This window comes from Procambarus clarkii, chromosome 78, assembly GCF_040958095.1.
Source record: "Procambarus clarkii isolate CNS0578487 chromosome 78, FALCON_Pclarkii_2.0, whole genome shotgun sequence".
NCBI classification, from domain to species: domain Eukaryota; kingdom Metazoa; phylum Arthropoda; class Malacostraca; order Decapoda; family Cambaridae; genus Procambarus; species Procambarus clarkii.
Window position 1 is genome coordinate 19,866,553 of NC_091227.1, and position 26,802 is coordinate 19,893,354.

A 26,802-nucleotide genomic window follows, 5' to 3' on the forward strand; every position below is an offset into this window, starting at 1 on the left:
AACATGCATGGCCAGTACATAACCTCACGGAAGGAGGAAGGCTAAGGGTACAGGCTACTCTTTGAGAGCACAGTTTGTTACCAGTAACACAAGACCAACGACTCTGCCAATAGCCACGGGTCAAGGAATGAACGTGTGGATAGAAATCAGAATAAGGAACACCTTTTTGGGAAATAGGACATGCCGACAGCCTTCTTAGCAACAGTGTCCACACACATTTAATGTTGTATACAAGTAAACTCTCAATGTCAATCATTTCACAAGAAATATGATACAGTACTCGATATCAAATGATACCCAAATACCACAAAACTAGCAATTCCTACTAGAGTTGTTTATACATGCCAACAGGCATATGGCAACTCCCAACACCAAAACCGAGGTGCTGAGAATAAAGGTAAGCGAAAACAAAAAAGCTCATATTGCGCACACCATTTCCAACGATAAAAATTTTAAAATATTTTTACGTGTGAATTACATTGCTTATGAAACAAGTGCAATAATGGGATTGTCTAGCATTGCTGTTGGGAAGGCAACTGTATCTCTTTGGCCCTACCTCTTGGTAAATGTAACTTTTTATTTATACAATCACACTCATAAATACCTCTATACAGTACTTGCTCTTAAAGCTATAAATGTAGATAGGTTTCATGAACCTTCCTTTTCCTAACAACCCACAATGAATACCAACATTTCCTTACATCTTCAACTTTGTGTGCTTATAACTTCTCCCCTGTGACACGTTGTTCAATTTCTTTCAGTTAGAAAAAAAAACTTTTCTATCTACTTTGTCTATTTCCCTTCCTGCCTTGAGATTTAAAACCACCACCCATGTCAAAATCAATTTTCAAACCTTTATATATTCACTATCAGAAAATTAGAATAAACACTTTATGCATTCTGGCAAGAAAACTTCACCCAAAAAATAAAACATGTAGTTGTTTCATTTACTTAATAAAGGCCTTTGGATGGTAACATTTGTTACTCACTATTTTAACCCACAAGCACAATGGACCTAGTTAGGAAATGTCTGCTCCATCTATCTAGCTCCACTGTTCCTCCATCAAATTCCAGACTCTTCCTAAGATAGTTGGAGAGCACTAGTACATAATACAATTTGGCTTAACCTGATCACTAAATTATGTTTCAGAGATTTCAGTACTGAACTGCAATTTATATATAAAATATGTAAATATTTCATACAAAGCATTGAATCACTTTATCTAAAAAGACTAACTTCAGCCATTATAACCAGTGGATGTATTTTTCACATAGCTTGTGTTGTGTACCTGAATTACATTTATACCTCCCTTCAATCTAATATCATTAACACTTTCGTCCTACGGGGACATAGTTGACGTCCACAAATAACTCTGCGAATGTCCAGCAGGGACGGATGTGGCGTCCAAAATAAAAATATTTGTTAAAATTCCATTTGTTTTCCAATCATTATGGGACCGATTTAAAATGCACGCCTTTAGATTGCGAACCATTTGATACCAGAATGAATGAGTAGCATGACAATAGGTGAGGTGAGAAAACTGAACAGAGTACACACATTTTAGTGTGGGGTGTTCGGATGGGGCGCTTGCTCACGGGTAATGCTCTGTGGATTTTCTAGTTTGCTGCAGAGGCACGTCGGGGGTTTCTGACCTTATATATGCATATATCCATTTGGAGAATTCTATTGCGAACAATTTGATACCAAAATAAATGATGTAGTACAAAAAATGAAGTGATCAAACTGAAAAGATTATATATACTTGAGTGCGGGTGTTGTGGGTGTGCAGATGGGTGCTCGCTCACGGGTAATGCTTGGCCGATTTTCGGGGTTGCTACGGGTAGCACACCGGACTTTATGACCCTGTATGCATATAGTCTCCTGAGACTGATGGATGCCTACTATACTATATATGCATATATATATCCCTTTAGAGAATTCTACTGCGAACAATTTGATACAAAAATGAGCGATGTAATACGAAAATTGGCGCAAGAAAACTGAAAAGAACACACATTTTAGTGTCGTTGCGTGCTCACAGGTAACGTTCGTCCGATTTTCTGGTTTGCTGCAGGTACAGTAGCGCGCCTCTGTTTTACCTTATTAGTATACAGTATATCCCTTTAGAGAATTCTATTACAATTTGATACAAAAATAAACAATGTAACATGAAAGTTTACATGAAAAAAATGAAAAAAAAAAAAAAGTACACACATTTTAGTGGTTGCACGCTCACGGGTAATGCTCGGCAGATTTTCGAGTTTGCTGCAGGTGGCATGTTGGTATTTTTTTTTTTACCCCATATGCATATATATCCCTCTTTACACCTTGTCTAGTTACTTGAATGTACTACTGCAACATTACAGTACAATTAAGGAATGAAGCACCAGAATGGCTGATTGCTGTTAGAAGGCTTGCTCTGAAGTGGAAAGATAACCATGCAGTGTAAATGATTACAGCAACTCACACCAGTGAGATAAAGATAAGTAGACAGTGGAAACTAAAAACAGAAAGACTCAAATCTATGAGATGAATGGCATACTAGACTGCACCATAAACATGCATTTAATAGGCAAAAGTGGAATGTGTCCAAAGTCTGAAATCACACCACCTCCTTTTCACCTGACTGATGTCAATGGTGAATTTATATAACACTTGGTGAAACTGGGGGAAAACAAATCATCAATGTTCATCTTTAGTGATGCCACTTGGGCTGGATGGTAGCGCGACGGTCGCGCTTCATGCAGGTCGGCATTCAATCCCCAACCGTCCAAGTGGTTGGGCAGGATTCCTTTCCCTCTGTCCCATCCCAAATCCTTATCCTGACCCCTCCCCAGTGCTATATAGTTGTAATGGCTTGGCGGTTTCTCCCGATAATTCCCTCCCTCCCTCTAGTGATGCCATCGTTTCTCAGTTGTTGAAAAATATGCCGAGCCATCATCGCATTTACCAGGTAAAGCATAACCAGTCCAACAAACTACTTACCACCTGAGGGAAACAGTAACTTCCCAATAGGAGCCCAATCTGTGCAGGACAACAGCATAGAGAACAAAAATGAAAATGGGTAACACCATTTAACTGATAACCATGTACAGCAAATAGCAGAAAATAATGTTTGGATGTTAAACAACAAACAAAACACTATGAAAAGCTGCCACGTGGCACCCCCACCTCATCACTCGACTGGAGTGATAGTGGCTGGTATTGCCAATACCCACCACTGTTGCTGCTGTTTTTTTATTCAACTACTCTGAACGAAGGTCCAAGTAGCATGGGCTATGGTGAGCCCGTAGTGGACTTGCACTACCCACTAACTTTACAAAGCCTATACAGTTAAACCACAGTACATAATGTGCTTCCTGGAAGTTTTTCTTACACTTGAAAAAATGGAAAATACAAGTGAATCTCCAAAATTCAAATTATATTAATCAGAACCCGATTCTAATTATGTTAAATAAAGATTTCTGGAAATCTATCATTATTTGTGTATCACCAAATTTTCTAAATTTGTCCATGTAAAACAAAGAATATAAACTATAAAAAAGATTTTATATATGCTCAGTGGCTTTTCCAAAGCTAAAACTACTTCTCATAACATTATCTAAAAATATGATCACACCCACATTAAAGCAGTTACCATTAATACCTTATTATTTCCCCACGCTCTATGGGCGAATTTCCAGAGCAAACTTTGTACTACTCACACTGCCAACTATCAGAACCTTGCTGAAGGAAGATTTCACATCTACCTTATTACCCCATGCACCAGCCTTGAAATCTTAATCTCAAGGACAAAGGGGCTCATACCTGGGTACATTAAAGCCACACCAACTATCAATGAAAATTAAACAAAATTTTTCTTTTAAATGTGCTCAATGCTTTCAAAGGAGTTCCCATTCTTCTTATAGTATTGCTCACACTACTGTATATATGCAAATCTCGCCGAGCAAAATTAAATTTCATCCTATGAAATGAACTACCACCAATAGAATGTGTCTATAGAGATTTTCCCTAATTGCAAGTATTTCTCAGGGTCCAGCCCCTTCACCCCTTACATTGCACCAATTGCTATCTGCAATCTCCTCCTGTGCACCCAATTATATGCAAATCAACCCCCCCCCCCATTTGATTTGTTAACTATTTTTAGTGAGGTGCACCTCGAAGTAACACTACTTTTAAATAGCTGCGCAGTTTTAGGTTAGAGCTTAAATGTCAAAGGCAGGACCAAGACAAATGAACCAGGCCCATTGACTTTCCCATGAATAATTATGGAGATACTGTATCATGGCAATTTTAAGAATAACATTACAGGCATTTTCACTGACATTCACAACACTGGTAAAAAAAAAAAATTTACCTACAGGAAATTATTTTGCCAAATAACCTAGATTTCACAGGGGCCTACTTTGTCAAGAAAAATTTGAACTTTAGGAAGATACCTGGTAGCTAAATTTGGTCTATTGTTTAGAGGGCACAATTAAATGGAAGTGCCAATATTTACATCATTTGCATAAAAACTGGGCAATACCAAAGATCAGAAAACTATAAATTACTATGGGTTAAATGGCTACACACTGCCCTCCTTTGTGCTCATCTCGCTGCTAATTTCCTCTCGAGTATGTGCCTCCGTGTAAACCATTTCTACACAGCCATATCCAATTGTGCATGCTTCAAGGTTTTCCTGTTACAACCTCTACTGGTGCTTCTCACACTCACTAGTACTGTATTACACATACCTGTACTGCACTTCTTGTTTCCCGATACCTGACAACACTCACACCTACCCCAAAATCTCTCTTAATACTCAGCAGAATGGCTATTGTCACAAAGTTCAATGAGTAAGCGTATCCTTAACCGAAAGCATAACTTGCCTCTTAACATTTCCACAAACGTAGCAGCAGCAATCAGTTATGAAAAGGTTTGCCATGGGCAGCCAGTTTGTTGAATTACATGAGAGAAACCTACAGGTGGACAAATTCACTAGGCCAGTACAGGTCTACTTGGTGAACGATACATGGGCCACCACTTGTAAATATCACCCGTATTTTAGCAGGAACACACACTATACAGCCTGTACGTGCAGTTTTAACATCAATAATCGTTTGTTCTATTTGATACTTTTAATAATTTGTGTTTATAAACAAAGGCCACACATTTACTAACCTGACAGCAAATCCCAGTGGCCCCAATTTGTGTCTAAAGAGAACAAGAACTTCAACTTGCTTTTGACCAAATTACCCCATATAAGAACATAATAAAGCAAACTGTAGTAGGCCTATTGGCCCATACATGCCAGCTCCTATTTATATCCAATCAAACTCATGCATATGTATGCCTAACCTACACTTGAAACAATGAAGTGATCCCACATCTTATGCTACAAGGTAACCTGTTCCACAGATCAACCAATATTTATGAAGGTCTTTCCTAAACCTAAACTTAACCAACATATATATATATACACAGTATATTGCACATTGCTTCGTATTATATTTTGTGTCGATATATTTAATACCTTTATATCTCCCTTGTAATATCAATTTATGAACGTGTAACCATTAATCATATCACCCCCTAAAACTTTGCCTTTTGAGGTAATGTAAATTAAGCTTTTCCAATCTCTCATATGGAAGGTTTTCTAATTTGTGGGAATAGCTTCCCTTGCTTAATGCACTGAAGTGATTTTATGTCCATTCTATAGTAGGCCAACCAAAACTTAACAGCATAATACAACTAACACAAGAAAGATGTATCTGAAGAATAAGGTAGAAGTTTTATTCCTAATGATTTAAGAAATACACAGTATTCCAGTATCCTAACTGCCTTATTCTGAACATTCATGTATTCATTCATGGAAGAAAATGCAGAATAGAACCAGTGAAGAGCAGAGGTGCCATGGGCACAATCAGAGAACACTGTATGAACATCAGAGGCCCACGGTTGTTCAACGTCCTACCAGCGAGCATCAGAAATATTACAGGAATAACCGTGGACATCTTCAAGAGGAAACTAGATTGTTTCCTTCAAGGAGTGCCAGACCAACCAGGCTGTGGTGGGTATGTGGGTCTGCGGGCCGCTCCAAGCAACAGCCTGGTGGACCAAACTCTCACAAGTCAAGTCTGGCCTTGGGACGGGCTTGGGGAGTAGAAGAACTCCCAGAACCCCATCAACCAGGTATTAATTTTTTTTTGCTTTAAATTCCTACTAATCATGACTCCCCGATCTTTGTTGAAACCAGACTCTGGAATTTCAATACTGTCATCATTACCAAGCATCAGAACCCTGCATATCGCATTAAATGGTATGTGCCAATCTTTCAACCATTTCAAAAGCCTATCTGTAAAAACCTCTAAGTGATTTTAGGCCTTCTGAATTAATTTCCTGCCCAATTTTTAATTTCTGCAAATATGAAAATATTACTCAATCCTGAATCTAAATCGCTTATGTATACATGATAAACAGAGGTCCCTGGACAGACCCTTGGGGTACTCTGCTTATAATGGCTTTCACTCTGCCCTTACTTCATTTATACCAACTCATTGCTGCTTCTGATACAACTAATCCAACTTAAGATACCACCCCCAATACCGTGAGCCTCTATCTTTCTAATCAGACTTATGTGATAGTATAGAGCTTTGCTAGTCATGGTGCACAAGGTTACAATCGTTTCCAACAACTGCCTCAAATATGCAGGAAAAGAATGAAAGTAGAGTTGCTAAGCATGATTGGCCCTTAGAAAAACTATGTTGCAAATCGTTTATTAAAGTTTTTTTCAAGACGAGATGAATGGCTTTTGCAATTGTCAATTTTCCCACAACAAACGTTAAGTTAATCTGTCCTATAGTTCAATGCAAGCAATTAATTTCCCTACCTAAAAATCTGCACCATATTAGCAACTATCTACAACTCCAGCACACTGCTAAACTCGTGATTTAATGAATATGCAGGACAAGGACTTTCAAAGCACTTCTTTCCATTTTAAAGCACCCTGGCAAACACTTCCCATCTGGTCCTCGGGACTTGTCTGGCTTTAATTTTCAATTTGTTCAACAGCAACTTTCATAACCAAAAAACTAGTCAACATCTTAAAAATGAATATTTTATTTAAAATATTACTGATTTGTAATCATTAGTTATCTGACCTGTCGAGGTTTTTAATGGCCATCTTTTTTTTTCCCCTAATCTTTAAGTGAAAACCCCATTTAGGATTTGTCTTTGCCTGTCCTTTATACACACATCATACATGCTGTTTCTTTCCTTTATTTTAAACATTCCAAATTAGTTTGATAAATGGTTATTCTAGACTGACTTTCCATTCTTAATCCTGTTGTACATTTGGCATCATTATAAAATCACATCAATTTAAAAGATGTACTCTGTTCCTGTGCTTTTCTAAGAATATTTTTAAACACTATAATTTCAATCTATATTGCAATCCCATTCTGAATTACATCACCCACCACCAAGTTCATGGCATACTCCAAGAACAGCTCACCACTCGTATTTTGTCCTACCAATCTGTCCAATCTATCCATCTCGATTCCTTAGTCCACAAAAATCAGCTTTTTGGAAATCTAGCATCTTAACAGAATTTGATCTTACACATCTATTCCAATCAATGCTAAAACTGATATCCATGTAATCCCTGCTCCCTACTTTGATCTCATTTCTCATGTCCCTCTTAGTTAACACTAAAGTCTAAAATATTTTCCCGTATTGCCTCCTAAGTAGGTACAGTAGTTTAAGGAAGCAATCATCAACCAATTCTAAAGTCTTCTGCTTTGTTAATCCAGTTTCTTTGACTAAATTTTAAGTCTACTAACACAATGGCCTAGATGCTTCAGACAGTTCATCTTATACATGCTTTGCATCCATTCTGTCTAAGATTGGTGGCCTGTATACAATCTGATTATTACATCATTATTTTCATGCAATTCTACAGTAACCAGTTTCTGTATGTAGCTCAGTTTTGATCCCCAGTCTGACACTACATTTCAATTTTTTCCTGACATACATTGCTCCTTCCCCGATCTAATCTGTGCCCATGGAAAATAATTTTAATTACATTAATATTTACCAAATAGTTCAATTTCTATATTAATCCATATTTCAGTTACTGCAATAATCTCTAGTATTTATGTGCAGCCAAGAGTAAAGTATTTTGTTTCTAAGACTCCTATAATTTGTGTAATACACCTTAAGGTCCTTGTCAAATTCACGCATCTCTCCATTCCTGTTCCCTTTTCTCCCCCATCAACACCTGCTTTTATTGTCTTTTTTCCCAAAAAAATCTATTCCCATACACTTTTCATCTAGCAGTGTAAACGTCAAGCAAACCCCTCGAACAACAGATTCCAACAAATCTGCAAAGCCAACAGCCACAACCCTAGACGAATGAACCCCATTACTGGATGCCAGAGCCCCCATCACTTACCACTTATGTTTATTATTTATCATTACCTTTGAAATTCTATTTGATTTCAAAGTTTCTTTAAATGAAAAACTATTTCTGTACACGTGAAATATAGCCATGTATAATTAATACGTTTACCATGGAAAACGTAGTAAACATTCGCCAAACTATGTTGTAGGGCATGCTGTCAATTTGTATGTATGTACTGGTACATTTACAAATTTTAAAAGTTTGCAAGTACAGTAGTGGTTTTCTTTTTTATATCTATATAGGTCAATCATGTGTGAATATTTCCATAAAAAAGTAACCTATTTATATTCCAAAATCAACACATTCCAAATTTGGCTACACTTCAATCTCTCAAATACAGAGATACAATCAATTCCTTAGCTATTGTGTGAAGCTATTTTCCTAATTTATTTCTTATACCTACCTGTTATCTGTATTCCAATATTCACAATCCACATTTAGTGGCTGGCCCATCATTTTTAATTAATCAAAATGAACTTTTAGTCCATTTTGTCCACTATCCACACTAAAATATTATCAACTTTAATTATATTTAAAGTTTAAAACCAATTTGGTACACATTTTGTTAACTGCCTTGTTCAATTTCACTTTATTAAACCTATTCTATTAAAACCATTCACCATCAGAAAGAATTCAACAGCCAGACTGGAAAACATTATCAATTTTTTTTACAGCTTTTGAGGTATGGTATAACAGTTGCATAATTCATAAATTTCTTCTATAATTTGTGGGTTTCGACTGACACGACAACGATTGGCATAATGTGGGTCTTAGAGAACCTGAAAAACTGCATTAATCGTTTAAACCACCAGACCCCAACAGTGAAATGACTTGACTTGTTATCAATAAACTCAAAGAGTTCAATATCAACTACCCTAAAAACTAGGCAACTTTCAAATAAAGAAGGCCACAAGTACCCAAAATTTCTGAAGATTATACCTAATAATGCCTTCTTTAGGACAATTCACTCCTACAACCTTAAATCTAGTACAAAATAATAAGTGCATTAGGATATTATATATTATCGTTTTGTGTTTCAATGATGCCTATCAAATGGCAAGTCAAGCAGCCAATACCTAAGATATCACCATCTTCCTGGAAGTGCTTATATATATATATAAATATATATGTTACTATCAATACCCTAGATATTTTATCCTCTATTACAACTTAGTTCATCTTTCAGTGTTGCCCCTTTTAAGGCTGCACACATCACAACTAAGCCTTACCTGGTGAATATTCTGCTGGGCTGGGTTTAAAATACAGAAAAAAACCATACCTCCAATTTTTGAAGATTGGACCTGAAAATTCAAAGACACTTACCTTGAAACCCTGAAAAGCAAAGCAACAATTAGTTGACTTACCGTTTGCCAGGGACTATGGGCTGCAGTCTTTCTTTTACTTACCGTTTAAACAACTGCCACTCACTCGATGTTGAATGTCTATTCTATTACCATACCACTATTACACTGTGCCAAATACAGGCCAGTATTTAGTGGTTGGTGATAGTGTGTATGTGGTAATCCCTGAACAACAACAATATCAGGACAAGATATGAATTCTTGACATGATAATGGTGTTGCCAGAGACAAAACCTGGGAGCTTCGTCTTTCCCCCAATAGAATTATATCCTCCCTCACCTGATCAATGATGAAGTTGCGTCTGCGTTTGTACGAAAGCTCCAACAGTTTGTTCAAACACTTGGTGCAGCGTTCAATCAACACCTCCCAACGGCCAGCATAGTTACGTCTACGGGGCAAACCATTGACCTTCATCTTGTCAATAAGGGAGTTCGTTCCAAGGACATTATATTTCTTTTCCACATTTTCTTTGCAATATTGCTCCACCCAAGTTGTCTTCCCGGCAGCAGGTAGACCCACCATCATGATCACCTACAATACAAATTCAGTATGTATATAATCCCAAAGCAGTCAAATTTTTACTGTATAAAAATTACCAAACTTTACAAGTTTTAATCAGTTTTTAATCTACTAAAAAAATTGGTATGAAAGTAAAACCACACAAAAGCTCCTGCAAATATTCAACCTTTAATTTATCAACAAGAGTGACAGGATGTAAAATAACTGACCTTACCCAGGATGCATCCCACAACAGATGCCAAACCACTGGGTTTGGCATCTTGTGGGATGCCAAACCCCACAACAGATATATTTTACTGCAAGGTAAACAAGAGGCATCAGATGAAAGAAACTTGCCTAAACATCTGTCCTGCCACAGAATCCAACCTAGGACCCTTGATTGTAATTCAACTGCCTACTGAAATTTTAAAAACATTTGCCTCCTTTGTATCGAAGTACTGTAAAGCAATTTTCCAACGCTCCCCGCCAAACACACACCGAAACTACGACGTTGGTACAACGTTTGAACAAGTTTGAACACCACCTAACCAGTTATAACAACCAATATAGCAAGTTGTAACATCGTTCTAATATGTCAAAACACGTTAAGCCAAGATGTAACAACTTTATTACAAGTTGTAACAAGTGGAAAATAGAGACAGTTTCGGTTTGTGTTTCCAACGCTCCCTACTAAAGTATATTAATCAAACACTTTCAATTATATCCAGCCTACCTGGCCACATAAAACACCAACACTGAGAAAATATGATTGCTGGAAGTGAATTAAAAAAACTGAAGTTAATGAAAAAGACACCATTTCATTCACATTATATATAACCAACACAAAACTCAAGTTTTAAAACCAACCTCGGCATCCTCTCGTTTCTCAGGATTCTGAGAGCCAAGTACTCTCTCCTCCAGGGGAACATGACCAGCAAATGTATACCCAGTTAATGGCTCGCACCAAGGGTCCTCTGTTCCAAAGTTAACCTGAGAAAAAAAGATAGGAATTATAAACAAGTTATACGGATTAAAACAATACAAGCAATGAAAGACATTCAAGACCCTATATTTAAAATTATTTTGTATATAATCAAATGGTATTCCTTTAATTAAATCACAGTAAAAGATAAAAATATATTTATCTACATGTAACATCTTTGAGTGAAAAAGAATTAAAACCATCAAAAATAGTCAAGACAAATTATAAATACTGAACATTTCCCCTAGAAAGAAAACAAGTAATTACCCTGAAGCTGGCATTCTTGGTCACAAGGTGGGGAAACAACGCGTGGTCACCAAGATCAGCATGATGAATCTCGTATGCCATTCCCTGATGCTCTCCGTTTACTGTGAACGACATAACAATAGGCTCTGCCTCCATGTCGAGAAAACAGCCAACAATATCTCCTTTCCCGAACATTTTACCATAGTCCTGAAATAAAAGCTCATTAAGTATCCATGTGTACACAATATGAATTTATTAACCAAAAATCATAGACGTGGTAATACTATGAGAATCTAATGCAACATTTTAGTTTGCTAACTATAATAGACTATATATTTCAATCACATGACACAAGGGCAATTAAGTGTATTCCCACCTACATAAAATAAATCAGGATTCAAAGAGAAAAAATGTAGAGTATAAATTTTGCCTGTCAATGACCACATGGCATCATGACTTTGGGAACCCCCCGACCTCCACCTCCCTACACTACTCTCTAATTTTGTCTTTGCAAATTGACATGTGCGCACGCACAGTTTCAAAGCATATGACAGAGCATTGGGAAGACTGAACACCACGAGAGTAGCTCTCATCCTGTAACTACACTTAGGTATTTACAACGTATGACAAAGAAATTATCAAGATTAAAATAAATTACAAAAAAGATAATGATCATTAACTCTAAACTGCTCCTGTCATTCTCAAACAGTAGACTGACAATGTTCCTGTCATTTGTGAAAGATTTAATGTGCCACTTAATAGCCAAAGTTCCTAAATATTTTATGTGGTTGGCTATCATTTGTCATATTGAAATAAAATCATGAAAGCCTTGCTTATCTTCCTGCGCATTATTATTATTATTATTGGCACCATGTCAGATGCACCACCATTTACTGACACTGATGTTTGGAACCATTGATGCCACGTAAAATCTCAAGGACTTTTATAGGCCAGGAAGATATATTTGTATTGAGAAATTATTACAAATTATTTAATTAATCTTCAGAATTTGACCTTTTCTTTATTTCATTATGGCAAACCTATGATATTTAACATTTTCTGTCAGAAAGACATTTTGCTATGTGAAAAGGAGAATTTTGTATTCATCTTTTTTATGCACAATAGGAAAGGGACCTAAAAAGTGGGTAAACCGTTTGAGAATTAACAGCAATGAACATTTAATCATACCTTGAACCTCAGATTTGTCGAGGCCTTTCCTGTGCCTCCATAACCATAACTGAAAGGGTCTTCACCGAGGGTGAGTCCAGCATCATTGATAGACCAACCACAACGCAATACATGAGGGTGCTGCTCCTCTTCTTCCAATTGCGGAACGGGTAAATAATCTTCAACTTTCACTTCATAGAATATCCGACCATGAGTAAATCCATATGAAGCACGCACACCATGCCACACATAGCCGAATCCTTGCATAGTTAGCGGTTGAGCACTCAAATAGTCCTCCTTGCTGATTATCAAGCTTAGATCAGAATTATCTGAAAACACAATTCCATGTACAGTAATATACACAGTACTATATTTTTATTATTTCTATTATTAACATTCTAAAAACAGTCAAAACTTTTATTAACAATACTTACACCAATCAAGTGCAACAACTGTCTTGTCCATTTCAGGTTCATCTTCAATTCGCAATTCTTCAACATCTGGGCGAGATCTTTTGGCCTCGGGAGAACGAGAGCGTGAAAGTGCTCGTTTCTCACCTCGCCTAACTGCTTCAGTTTCTTCACAATCCATTTGCTCTTGTTTGGTACCATATTCTTGTTTAACTTCCGCATCAAATTCTTCTTTGATTTCTGTTTCTAAGCCATTGTCTTGTTCAGTCTTTATATCTAAGAAGAAAAAATAACTTCAAGTTAATGTACATTTCTTATTACAAATTATGCACATTAAAATATTCAAAGTTAATTTTACATTACAGCGAACATTTATTTAAAGTACAAGGCCCTTAGTATTTATAGGCATTTGTTTTCAAGTTCCCTCTCATCTGCCCCCCCCCTCCCCCCTGCTGCTGATTATGCCAAGGCGTAATTACCAGTATTATGGTAATTACCCCTGGGACTGTAACTGTAGGGTTCGAGTTTATTACCCCTAGTCTTGAAGTTAGAGGTGGAGGTGACTAGCAATTACTTAAATGTAGTTACAGGAGAGCAGCTACGCTCGGTGTCCCGTCTTCCCAGTACTCTGTCGTGTAATGCTTTGAGGCTACTGACTGTTTTGGTCTCCACCACCTTCTCACTCACTTTGTTACGAGTTTGTTTGTTAGTGCACTCCACTTAATGCACCAATGTTCACAACAGTGCATCAACTTGTAGTTATATACAATATGTGAACACAGTGTGATAACAGCAAAACTAGTATGTTTTATTTTTCTAATATAGTGGTTTACATATTAGTTACACAAATATATATCTGTGCATACTGATGTTCTACACATTGTGATAATATAATATGGACAGCCCAATGCATCAATGTACTGTACTGTACTTTAAAAAATCATGTTAAAAAACATTAAAAGCGAGAATCCATCTGGGTCAACTGGTGTACTTTGTTTCTACTTAGTGACTTAAGCATTTTTATTTTTCTATTTCATCTCTTGAACACTTATGTACTTCTTAAAAATCTATATTACTGTATTTCTGTTTCTCTGAAAACCTCATTTCACACACACACACACACACACATACACTTCAAGAATGCTCATTTAGTGTTTCACACAATTCCTTTCCATTCTCTTAATGTGACCCCCATTTTCAACCACTGGATTTTATCTTTAATATGCAATTTGCTTTCAATAAATTTATAGAACAGGTCTGGTTCTGTTTCACTTTTGTCTGTTACTGTATCCCTTTCCCAAAGTCTCTTTATCCATCTCTTCTCATTGCCACACAGTTATTCTTGCATATTTGTATCGCTTGTACATTTGAGGACTTGACTCTCCTTACATTCACCAAAATTTTTTTGGTCTTTTGTTCTCTAGCCGCCTTGCAATTTCTGTTGAACCAATTCTGTTTTTAAGTTCATCTATTTTACAGACTTTTCTGACCATTACATAGCTCACAAAATTTGGCATACATCTCATTTACTTACTCCCTTGCCTAACAATGTCTTTCCAATCAAACTCCTTAAAAAACTTGCTAAATTTCAAGTGTCATTCTCCTACAATCAAGTTTTTCAATCAAGATGAGGTTTACGAATCTGCCAGTCCAAACGTCCTCCATTCTTGCTTTGAAGACCACCCAGTCTATTGCTTTCACGCTGAAGTCCCATACCAACAATTATGATTTATCTTTATCTGTTCTTGCTATTACCTCTCATTATCATTTCTCTCTGAAGATTAGTCTTCATCTCTCTCTCTCTCTCTCATGATCATTACGAGGCCCTCTCATTTGTCTTTGCCGAGTGGACTGTAGCCATTTATGATTATCAGTTATTCTGAATTCAAATCTCCAGTGAAGAGCCACTATGTGAAGGTTGTGAATTGTCAATTATTAATTCTCTTGCCTTTTGGTATTTTTCACTAGCATGAAAATGCATCCACCATTTATTAATTTTTTTGCCATGTCTCCAAATCAAGCAGCCCTCGGGAATATGATCTCGCTTAAAGTATTACCTTCAAGCTTTGTCTCCATTAGTGTGACAATATCTGGTATCTTAATCAGAATTACATCATTTAGCTCCAGTATTTTCTTTACCTCATTAACCTATCTAGGTTACTTTATGTGATTTTCAGAAATCTTCCCAGGCCCCTTTGTCCTTTCCCCATTTCTTTCTTGGTGAAACCTTGAAAAGTTTTCATCACATGTCGACACTTCAGTAGACACTAACAAACCCACTGTCAGCAATTTTTGTTTTGATTCTCACTGCCTTTGTTCAGGCAGCCCTCCCTCAATACTTTTTCAGATTTAAATGTTTTTTTTTTTCAACAAACCCCACTCACCATCTTTTATTACTGATCTCAGTATATTTATGGTATCAGGACCACCACATACATAGCTCACTCCAACACTACCACCTAGATGATAATGATGTGACAATCGTGCAGTTCTCTTAAGCTGCTGCTGTTGCCCATTTGCCTTGTGTGCCTGTGGGTGCTGTTTTTGCTGTGTGCCTGGACATGGAAGGGACATTGTGTGTGTATGAAGGAAGGGGTCAATGTGGGAAGGGGATGCTGCCTTTGCCTCATGTGCCTGGATGGGGAAAAAGGGGAGGGGGCTGCATAATGTGACTAGGGGAAGGGGGGGGGGGTAAGGTTACCTGCTTTTGCCTTGAGAGCTGGGAAGGGTGGGGGGGGGGTTGCTGCCTTTGCCTCGTGAGCTTGGGCAGAGGGGGTGGGTGCTTTCTTGTTTCAAAGGTTGTATTGTCTTTGTTAAGGCATTCATGGTAATTTCAGTATTTTTGTAACCATCAACACCTTCTGTAGTCACCAAGTTAGATCTAATTTTGTCCATTTCTGATAAATCTTTGAGAAAGTTATTGCATGTTTTGGGCAATTCCTATTTTATCCTGTTCCGTAGTTTCATAGCTAATTAATTACTAGTATTTTCCCTAGGTCAAAGTTACTACTTCACACAAGCACTGCTGACTGCAAATTTGGAGCGATTCACTATAGGCTTATTCCATGTTTAGGCAATAGTATAGTACCGATGCTCATAATCAGGAACTCGTACGTTACTCATGTTTGGGGTTGTCCATGCCAGGCTTTCCTGGTTGAGGAGCAACTGCATGTACTGCTGCTAATTTAATTTCACAGATTTATTTTATTTTTAATTTTTTCCAAGATTGGGAATGATCCGTTACATGCATAATGGTGCAAGCAGTTCAGGAAGATTGCTTTCCCTTTATTGGAAATGTATTATATTTCCTGGTATCAGATCTTTGGAACATTTTTCTGAGGAAGTAGTTGGCTTTGCCTGAACCTGTGACACTTGAAACGTCACGATGGGTTCCTGGTCAATACCATTTGTCAAACTTCTACACTGTGCAACCATTATGCTTGTGGGATTTTCCCACTTCCATTAAAGGATGAATTTGTTGCTGGGAGTAATTCTTTCCTACTGTGCACCTTTTGTCTAAGATTACAAGCAGTATTTTTTTCCACTACACTAAATGAGTGATATAAAGTGTATATCAAAAGGATTGTCCATTTCCCCCAAATTTGACAAATTTGCATTCTCGACTCTGGAATTCACATTTATTTCCCGGTATTGGTGGTGAGCAAGTGGATTGGGAGAACGCAGGCAATTTGCCTATCACAAAACTGTACCTCAAAAGGTCGAGTTTACTGGAAGTGATGACAAGTTACAGTGTCAGCTATACACACACACACCTAACAATTACTGACTGCAGCAACAATCTCTGCAGAATTTAAAAAATAAAATAAAAATAATTAAATACCAAAGATTTTAAAGTAATTCTTTAAATAAGATTAAACAATATTGACTGTGCAGAATGCGCTTCCAATAATGGCTCTTATGAATACAGTACTTCACAATTTGATGAAAATTGATATTAGTATATAAGGAATAGTTCCATGACAATTTCAGTTTCCAAATATATTTGTAACCATTTTAATTAAAAAATAACACCCAACTGGGTGCGAGGGTCGGGTCATGGGAGGGAAATGTTGCTGGCTGGGTGTGAGGGTCCCCTGTAAATCTTCCTAGAGGGAATCATTTGCATTAGAGATTACTGTTTATCCCATGACATTAGGTCATGTGTGTATAAACTTTGGAGCAGCAATGCTTACTCATTTTACAGGCGTCATGACCGCTGCACGCACCTCGATCCTTAATGTCATGAAAAACCTCCCACTAGGGTGCTAACGGCACATTAGCAAGCTAACCTATTTACAATACAATACACACATTTTGGTTTCAAACTGATATGTAGAGACTTTCTCCAGACATCGTGCAGACAACACTAATTCTGCCAGGAAAACAAACAGATTAAACTAAGTCATTCCAATTGAGCACAGGTTACCAACCTGGGGTCCATGGCCCCTTGGGGGGAGCCTTTTTTGCAACATGTAGGCAGCCATAAGTTAAGGCAGTGTATATGTTATCATACTCAAAGAAAAAATTAAAATTTGTTGCCAATTTTTTTTAAATACCGAGTATAGGGGCCATTAATATGGACGCGCTATAAAAAAAGAGGTAATGGGCATAAAGAGTAAAGGATACCTAATAAATGAAAATGAATTTGTTTAATGATTTTTTTTTGTAGGCCTCGAAAGTAAAGCCTAAGTTGGTAAATAACCCCAAACAACTAACTTTCACAAAGAATGATACAGTATGTACTGTACTAGAAAATTGAGGTAGGTGCACTAAATTCAATGCAAAAAATAGTCCCTCCGCCCACAAAGCCTCCCCTTTCTCTCTACCCACAAAACACTGCAAGTAGTGGTGGTGGTTGTTTACTTAGTAATAATAGGGCACAAAATGTTTAAATGCCTCATTAATTATCCTTTCCTGTGATGCCTCCCTAACCTATGAAAGTGGGAACGTGTGGTGGCGATGCACCACTACCCCATAGTATACTGGTACTGTACATGCGCTTTAGTTTGAATGCGGCTCAAGGAGGAATACCCCATACCCCAAAAAATACATCACATGATGCAGATAACTCCTAATAATAATACAGTAAATTACTTACCAACTTCATCTTCTGGTGCCTCTTCATAGCCATCCTTAGAAGACTCATCTGGTTCATCTTTTACTACAGCTTCCCGAGGCCCAGGCTCCTTTCCTTTGGCTGGTGACGAGTCTGGAACTTTCTTTGCAGGCGAGGGTTTAGGGTCTGCTACATTTTTCCCCGATGTGGGTTGAGCCTCTGGCACCTTCTTTGTAGGCGTGGATTGAGTCTCTGGCGCCTTCTTTGCGGGCGTGGGTTGAGCTTCGGGTGCCTTCTTTGCGGGCGTGGGTTGAGCCTCGGGCGCCTTCTTTATGGGCGTGGGTTGAGCCTCAGGTGCCTTCTTTGCAGGCGTAGGTTGAGCCTCGGGTGCCTTCTTTGCGGGCGTGGGTTGAGCCTCGGGTGCCTTCTTTGCAGGCGTGGGTTGAGCCTCGGGCGCCTTCTTTGCAGGCGTGGGTTGAGCCTCGGGTGCCTTCTTTGCAGGCGTGGGTTGAGCCTCGGGCACTTTCTTTGCAGGCGTAGGTTGAGCCTCGGGCGCCTTCTTTGCAGGCGTAGGTTGAGCCTCGGGCACTTTCTTTGCAGGCGTAGGTTGAGCCTCGGGCACTTTCTTTGCAGGTGTAGGTTGAGCCTCGGGCACCTTCTTTGCGGGTGTGGGTTGAGCCTCGGGCGCCTTCTTTGCGGGCGTGGGTTGAGCCTCGGGTGCCTTCTTCACTGGGGTGGATTGCGCCTCCAGCACTTTCTTCCTTGGAGTAGACTGCGCCTCTGGTACTTTCTTCCTTGGTGTAGATAGCCCCCCCGGCACTCTCTTCATAGGTGTGGGTTGAGCCTCTGGCTCTTTTGTTTCAGCCACTGGTTGTGAATCTGCTTCCTCAGACCCCCCCTCATCATCATCCTCATCCTCCTCATCACCATCTTTCTCATTAACTTGTCCACCCAATGACTCATCATGGCCAGCTTTTCCTGAGGAATACAGGGAAAACTAGATATTTTTATCGCATCTGATCAGGGAAACTATCCTCGATCCCATATGCCAAGCCTATTCATACTATACAAAACTACTGTGATATATATATATATGCAATTGACGATCACTAAACACTGATCATTTGTATGCGGAAAAACCACAAAGAAATGGGGAAGAGATGAATGTTTCGGCCTATTAAAGCCGTTGTCAACACCAGACTGAACCATGACCGAGTCTGGTGTTGACAACAGCTTTAATAGGCCGAAACGTTCATCTCTCTTCCCCATTTCTTTGTGGTTTTTCCGCATATATATATGTATATATCAATTCCTAAAATACCGCCCTCTTTACATGTATTATCTTATATGGCCAATTTATTTATAAAGGCTTGTCGTACAAATTGCTGTTATGCCTCTATACAAATATCTCTAATGATTAAAAAGATAAATGCCCTTACCTCCCTACTTTTTTAATATATAATGTACTTTATGTACTATACAATACAAAAAGGACATGCAGAGGTTAGTTTGGGTGGGTGGTACTCCATGATTAAATTTAAGCTCTAAGCTAAAGCACTATACACCTTAGGTTATTCGGCAGGATGGGTAGTTTTGATGTTGCCGACTGGGTGCGAGGGTCGGGTCATGGGAGGGGGGGGGGGGGGAGTGTTGCTGACTGGGTGTGAGGGTTGGGTCATGGGGGGACATTTGCTGGGTGTTCAAGCTGGGTTCAGGTATGGAAAAAAAAAAATGCCAAAATGGTTCTGGGTTGGATGAAGGGCGTGAAGGGAGACCGACTGGGAGGCAAGGGCGTGAAGGGAGACCGACTGGGGGGCAAGGGCGTGAAGGGAGACCGACTGGGGGCAAGGGCATGAACGAGGGCTGGGATATATTACATGAACTTTTAGCTAATTCAAGGTCTCATCATAGTGCCCGTCACAAAAAAATAGTTCACAAAACAAATGTAAACAAAATTTTATTTTTAATACAGGAAGCAATTGCAAGTAGCAATTGGAGCCACTGAAGTGTTCACACACATTTTACTCTAGCACTTCCTAGTGCAAGGCCTTTCTGCCTTTATTGCATATCACATCCAATGATTTAAATTAAATCAAAGGCAGACAGGCATAATGTCTGTGTAGCCACTGTTTAGCTGAAAGACCACTAATGACAAAACCCTTTACAGTAAAACCTCACTTAAATGGCATTTCCTAATAAAAACCACACCATAAAATGCACCGAAGACCAAACTGGCCCGTGTAAACTAAATAGAGTATGCAGGAGCGCCTTTTCCCAGTAAATACCAGAACATCTCTTGGCAGTAGCTTTCTTGCAATATCAAACATTATCAGCATCCCAGAATATAAAGAACTGATTGATTGGTGTCTAATCACTGGAAAAAATAGAAAAATACAACCACAGCAAAAAAAATAAATACAAAACAAAATATGACTAATCTAAATTTATCAGATCACATGTTTGATCAACTTATTAAAATAAGGTTTTACTGTATTATGTTTCAGGTATCATTAATGTAATTACTCTTGGGGCACACAATAAACCATCCTGGATGTTAATGTGCAACTCCAAAGTAACTTGCACTATACAGAAGTACTTAAAAATAATTCATGCCAATTAATCAACAACTGCAGTGTCACTGGTCGAAAGTTATATGTCAACTCAGGAGCAGGACCTGCACATTGTAATTGTCTAATTTAAGGGTACAAAAACTACTAAAAAATTTATCATATGCAAAACTGTTAATGATAAAATTACTGTACTGTTAGTTAGAAGTAAGATGCACTAAATACATATACTATACTTCCTTTCACCTTGAAAATTATAATTACACAACACTACACCTACATACATACTACAGAATGTACTATAATATTAATTATATCTGATACTACTACTTCTCACGCCTTTTAAATTATTATTCAATTATTCATTATAATCACCCGATTTCCCACTTTCTTCAGGAAGGGAGGCATCAGCGCATATGAAAACAAAAGTGGGTAACATGTGTAATGGAAAACCATAATACCTATATAATATATACAAATTATCACTCCACTTATTGTATAGCACACACTATATAGCATCACAATTGAGCAACCCCCGTCTCTCCTCTACAATAGCAACTCCCAACTTCATAAGTTTACCTATTGATGATTACAATAGAAGATAGGCTTGTTAGTTATACGTACATATACCAACTACTTCAACATTGCCTTTACCATTATTGTGCGATGTTCACATTCAAGGATCACATCTGCCATGTCATCCAATCTTCCAGTTACCACTTCTACTGTCAAATTCAATCATACACTACTTTCTTTTCACCAGTCTATTATCTTTCATGCATTCAAAATGCCTAAGTGATCTCTGAATGCTCTCAACAATCATGCTATTATCAACTAGTGCTTTTTGTCTCTTTCCCTGCAACATTTTAATTCTTTGCTATTTAAGCAAAACATCTCTTACAATCTGTTAATAAGCTGTCTCTATTTCTTGACTTGCTACTTTCAAACAACAGTAACTGGAATCCTTACACATCTTCACTGGCACACTGTACATCCATGTCTATCTATTCCTACCTTGTTTTTGCCTAAAAAGGGGTTTATGCACAAGCCTCTTTCCTTCTAGACTTGCTATATCAAATATGAAAGCTACAATTTCAACAAATTCATTCTTTCCCCTAATGTAAGTTCCCTATCACAAGTCCATAAAATGTTTAACTAGTTTACGTAAAGTGCCGATAATGCCAAAAAATACTTATCTGCTTACATGAAATTAGAAACTAATCTTATTACTCACATTAGGCACACACGCTACAGTCACACTTTTTCATTGCCTTATATTTGCATATTGAGCCAAGGTGGACATAGAAAATTCATTACAGTACTTCCTATACAGGGACTTCTCACAGCCTTCAGGGTACCAGGCCACAATTATTTTACCTTGTAAAGGCCTAGTTTTTTATCAACACTTATGCTGTATTTGAAAGTTGTCAGCCATTTTAATTAAAAATGTAAACTTTATACTGTGGTATGAATTTAATAAAGACTAATTGGAAATTATATAGTGCAACTTCATTTTGGCAAACTTCCAGTTGCAACACATCTTGCAGGCAAGATTTATCCACCTTTCCAAACAAGCGTTTGGTGCAGGGGCCCAAGTTCAGAGACCTGTGGGAAGTTGATGGGCCTGGTTAATTTTGACCAATTTAGGTTCATGGCCTTACCTTTAAAAATTAATATTTTTCAATTTTATTATTGAAGCTCAAACTTTATCCATTGAGCACGTGAACAATTAGAATATGAATAGTAACTTTTAATATGGTTCCAGTTACGTTTCTAAAATTTTCATAGATGGACGCAACACTAGGTGAGAAGTTGGAGCCTTGGAAAATCCATCGAGCATAATTAAAGCCAAATTATATGGTACATTTTTGCATTGGCAGTTTTGGTTTACCCTTGTGTGGGCCCGTGCTTCCATTGAAAATTGTTTCAGGGCTGGGGCTTTTGAAATAAGGTAGATGAGGTGAAATCTCTTTACAAACAGGTTCTCCATGTGTGTGGAGAGAGAGAAAGAGAGAAATATAGAAACGAAATGGAGTTGGTCCCTAGTTTGCCAAATTGAGGTTGCACTGTACAAAGTTAATTACATCAGAAGTAATACTGATGTTTCCACCAAAATACAGCGCAGGTGGCAATCGCCTTATCTTTCAACCAAGCTTTTTTTTTTTTTGTTAATAAAAATTGTTTTGTCTGTCTATTCTTTATATTTTTTCAGAGTACACGTTAACGTTGTGCAGTCTATTTCGATGCACTGTCATGCACCCCCCAAATTCTGACCATTTGTTTCTTCCGATTGTTATTTAGCATCCAGAAAATAAAAAATCCTTGTACAGTCTCTTCCTTTAGTGTTTAGCCATAGTGACCCCGAGCAGTTATTTTTAGGGTAGAAATTTAGCGAAGCGAGAGGTTGTGCAGCAATAAAAATTTTCATTGCTTCTCACTTTATTTAATTTTTTCATGCTCACATGTTATACTGATGTGGGTCAACAGTGGTATTTATTATGTATAACTTTGAAAATATACCCATGTACAAGACTATAAATATTAGCACACCAATATTTATTCATACAATACAGTATATACATATATATAAATACAATATGTATAGAAGCATAAATCTTAAAAATTGCACATATCCATTTGCATGCAAAATGTGTGCCATCACCGACTTCCCATTTCTAAACATTCATAGGTTCCTAGTATGGACAGTTCCTGTGCTTTCACACACTGGATGGCGATGCACCAGACATGGTCCACATCTTTGTAGTAACACCCTGGCAAGAAACTAAAGGGAGATTTTTTTCTTTACAAATATGGTAAATGATCAACAGAGGTCTTCACGTGTCAAATGACGATCTCCCTAGAATGGGTGCAGCTTATGAATAGAATTGGACATGTAAATCCTCTCTAGACAATTAGAACACATGGTGTCAATCACGCTCAAGTGATTGAAGCAGTAAGAGAATGACCTACAATTTTTTAATTAAAATTTTAGGTAAAAATCAGCCATTTTTCTAAATACAGCAATCGATGGAAAATAACTTAAAATTATAGCGACTGAATCTAACAGATTAGACAAACGGTGAAAGATCGGCTTCCAACGCCACCACCAGAGCCAGGTCTTTGGAACCTGCAATGGGGCTTAAGTGAAGTGCCCAACTCCCTCACCACTCGCACATTCCCAGTGTCTTGAACCACTGAGTGCTTATCCTAAGGAGCTTTATGATGATCTATTCTGCTTTTGGAATAAGCAGCATCCCGCAACTCATAAGCACTTCAGATTAGTTTAAGTTTCTGTACGTCTAATTTGTTAAAAACAAAGTAATTTGTCTAAAACAACTAGCACTTTCCCCCCTACAGACTGGTACAGAAGCAGACGACTTCTAAACTCATTAGCTAGTCGAGATCTCTTGAATGACTCAAAAGTGGACAGTAGCAAAACAACCTACTCCAAACACTCATTGTTGAAACAACTAACTATCACATGCATTTTATTCAATTGTATAAAATGGGCATGTACTGCAAAGATGAATGGTAAGTAGTTTCATTTGTTGAAAGATGGCATCAAATGTATCTTTCCTTTGGAATGATCTCCCTTGTGGAATGGCTGGCAAGGCCTTGGAATCCTGGTTCCTCTCTCAAATAGTCAATAAAATATTCCTAATATAGGCCCCTGTACTTCGATAAAAGTAATGAAAGCGGGTCTACCTGTCATAAGGCAACCAGAAACCAGCTATTAGCATTACCAAGCAACTATGAGTTACGGCCATCTGCAAATGTCTGAGTCAGCATATTCCAGCCTTACATTACTTGCATAGAAATATTTAGCAACATTAACATCTTGTATTACAGTACAGGGTATCTGCCTTTTTTCCTCCCCCTATACAGAGTTTCCATATGCAGTAGTGACATCAGTTTCCTCCAAGGCTCACTTTCAACAATGTTTCAGTAGCATCAAAAAATGTTAAATTACAGTATCCTGATATATCATCCTGGTAGGCCATAGGTGTTCAGACCAAGAGCTGACAAACATGATTTACCACTTTTCAAAGTTCAAATTTCTCAAAATTTTAAGCTACTGTATATTAACTCTTACTTCCGCAAAAATTCAAGTTATCACTAAGAAATTGGATTCCCCTTTAACATAGTCAATTTGAGATACCAACAGGCAGTATCTCTGGATATGCATAACGGTGCAATGAGCATGAGTGAAATAAGAACAGGTAACAAGGTCAAGACTGGTATAATGAGCACATGCTGCTGTAATGGCAGAAGGGTTAACTGGATGCTGAACCTTAATTGTTCACCCATAAGTTATCGAGACCTGGTCGTAAACTGATTTGCAGGTCATGTTCCAGGGAAAACTAGTAGAGCAAGGCTCACAATGCGCTACAAGAGGTGAAGCCTCTATGTCTGCTAGCAAGATTTCAAAATTGTCTACTACTGACTCACTGTATCTACAACTGTCTGTGTACCTCTGCCTGTCTCGTTTATTTCATGAACTTTATTTGAATCATTATCAATTAAATGTTATTTAAATCTAAGAACCTGTTGTATAAGGAAAAGGACAAGTCAGTAGTCAACTGAATGCCAGAGCCTTCATATGATCAGTTGACATGATCTCCCGTGTATTAACCTGTTAAAAGTGAACAAGTTCCAAATGAGTCAGCCTGACTGCCTTTGCCAGTGATGAAGTAGACAGCCAGTATAGTAATACTGTACTGTACTTATATTATGGGTAATGGGGGACGGAAGGAGATTTCAAGTAGGAAGTTCAGAAATGTATTTGTATACGAGTAGTACACAAAGGATAGTTGTCAAAATCTGGCCAGAGGTGCTCGAAATATAAAAATAAAAAATGTATAGAACAAGAAGTATCAAGAGGAAACAAATCCAATAAAAATGGGGGATACTGTATTTTTCAATCAAGCCCCTGGCAACCCCTTATGCCATTTTATCCCCCTACAATTATGTGAGCCTACAACCCTTGTAACGCACAAACATGTTTGCTACTTCCGTACCATGAAATTAGTGTAGCAAAATCTTAATAACCATAAATCACATTTAGGCAAGAACAAATTCATCATAATAAACCTTAATCTGGCCCAATAAAAGCATTTAATACCCATTCTTTATTTTGACCATTGCAAAAATACCAAGATAGATGTTCGCGCAACAAGCGGGGGTTACTTAAAGCGCGCCTGTGGAGGTAGGGACCTCTGTTCGCCCTAGTACAGTATTAGTGTGAAATTTTCCTAAAGTATGGCGAGGGTGGAAGATGTATTGTAGGGAAAGCTGGCCGTTAGGGCAGCCTCCATTGCATGTTTTTCGTCTTTTTATAGTAATAGACTGCATATTTCCACGTTTGATTTCTATTCAAGTTAAAAAAAAAATAAACAAGGAATGTTGCCATGTTCATACAAATTTGTATTCTACATCACGCAAATTCTATTACTAAATCACATTTCATTGGAATCATGAACTCTAGAAAATTAATTTGCAAACATTTTGACACCAAATTTGTAGTAGTAACCCAAGAACTACAATACAACATTAAAAGGTATGAACATTTTATGCGTTACCGAGCGAGATCCCGAGATGCTTGGAACATTTACTGTCGGGAAATTGCTAACTGGTCAGATTGTGTGTTAAAACCTCTTTATTCAATAACTTACCTTAGAAAGATATGGGGGAGGGGGAGAAATGGGCATTTAAATATAAGAAAATTCATGATTACCACTGTAGAACTTGTTGTACAAAAGCGTAGGGTGCTGCTGTAGATGCTGGCCAGTGTATTTGTGATGCTATACTTTATATGGCACTGAACGATATAATGAATGAACAAATATTTTAAATTTTTTATTTAATATTTGAAATCTCCTACCAAATTATTTTTTATGAGCTAATGCCTCCTATCATAAATTTGATTTAGATCCCAACTTGTGAATCACAAATCTTTTAAAATAACATTTAATATTTTAAATAGTTTTCCTAGTTTATGGACCAATTTTTGTTTTCATACCAGTATTAAACCAGCTTCTGTTAATTTTCAGTATTTTTTAAATCAAGTTCAC

General features: G+C 37.7%; 1 protein-coding gene across 5 annotated transcripts in view; it reads right to left on the reverse strand.

The window, feature by feature from the left end:
- Nucleotides 1-26,802, reverse strand: part of LOC123746038 (heterogeneous nuclear ribonucleoprotein U-like protein 1) — a 44,227-nt gene that overhangs the window by 10,954 nt on the left and 6,471 nt on the right. For all 5 annotated transcript variants that reach the window (XM_069314171.1, XM_069314172.1, XM_069314170.1 and 2 more), the window contains exons 2-7: nucleotides 18,207-19,142; nucleotides 13,133-13,384; nucleotides 12,720-13,027; nucleotides 11,553-11,738; nucleotides 11,171-11,293; nucleotides 10,085-10,336 (exon numbers count right to left, since the gene is read on the reverse strand). In XM_069314171.1, the coding sequence (XP_069170272.1) occupies nucleotides 10,085-10,336; nucleotides 11,171-11,293; nucleotides 11,553-11,738; nucleotides 12,720-13,027; nucleotides 13,133-13,384; nucleotides 18,207-19,142 (2,057 nt within the window). The remainder of the gene's footprint in view (nucleotides 1-10,084; nucleotides 10,337-11,170; nucleotides 11,294-11,552; nucleotides 11,739-12,719; nucleotides 13,028-13,132; nucleotides 13,385-18,206; nucleotides 19,143-26,802) is intronic.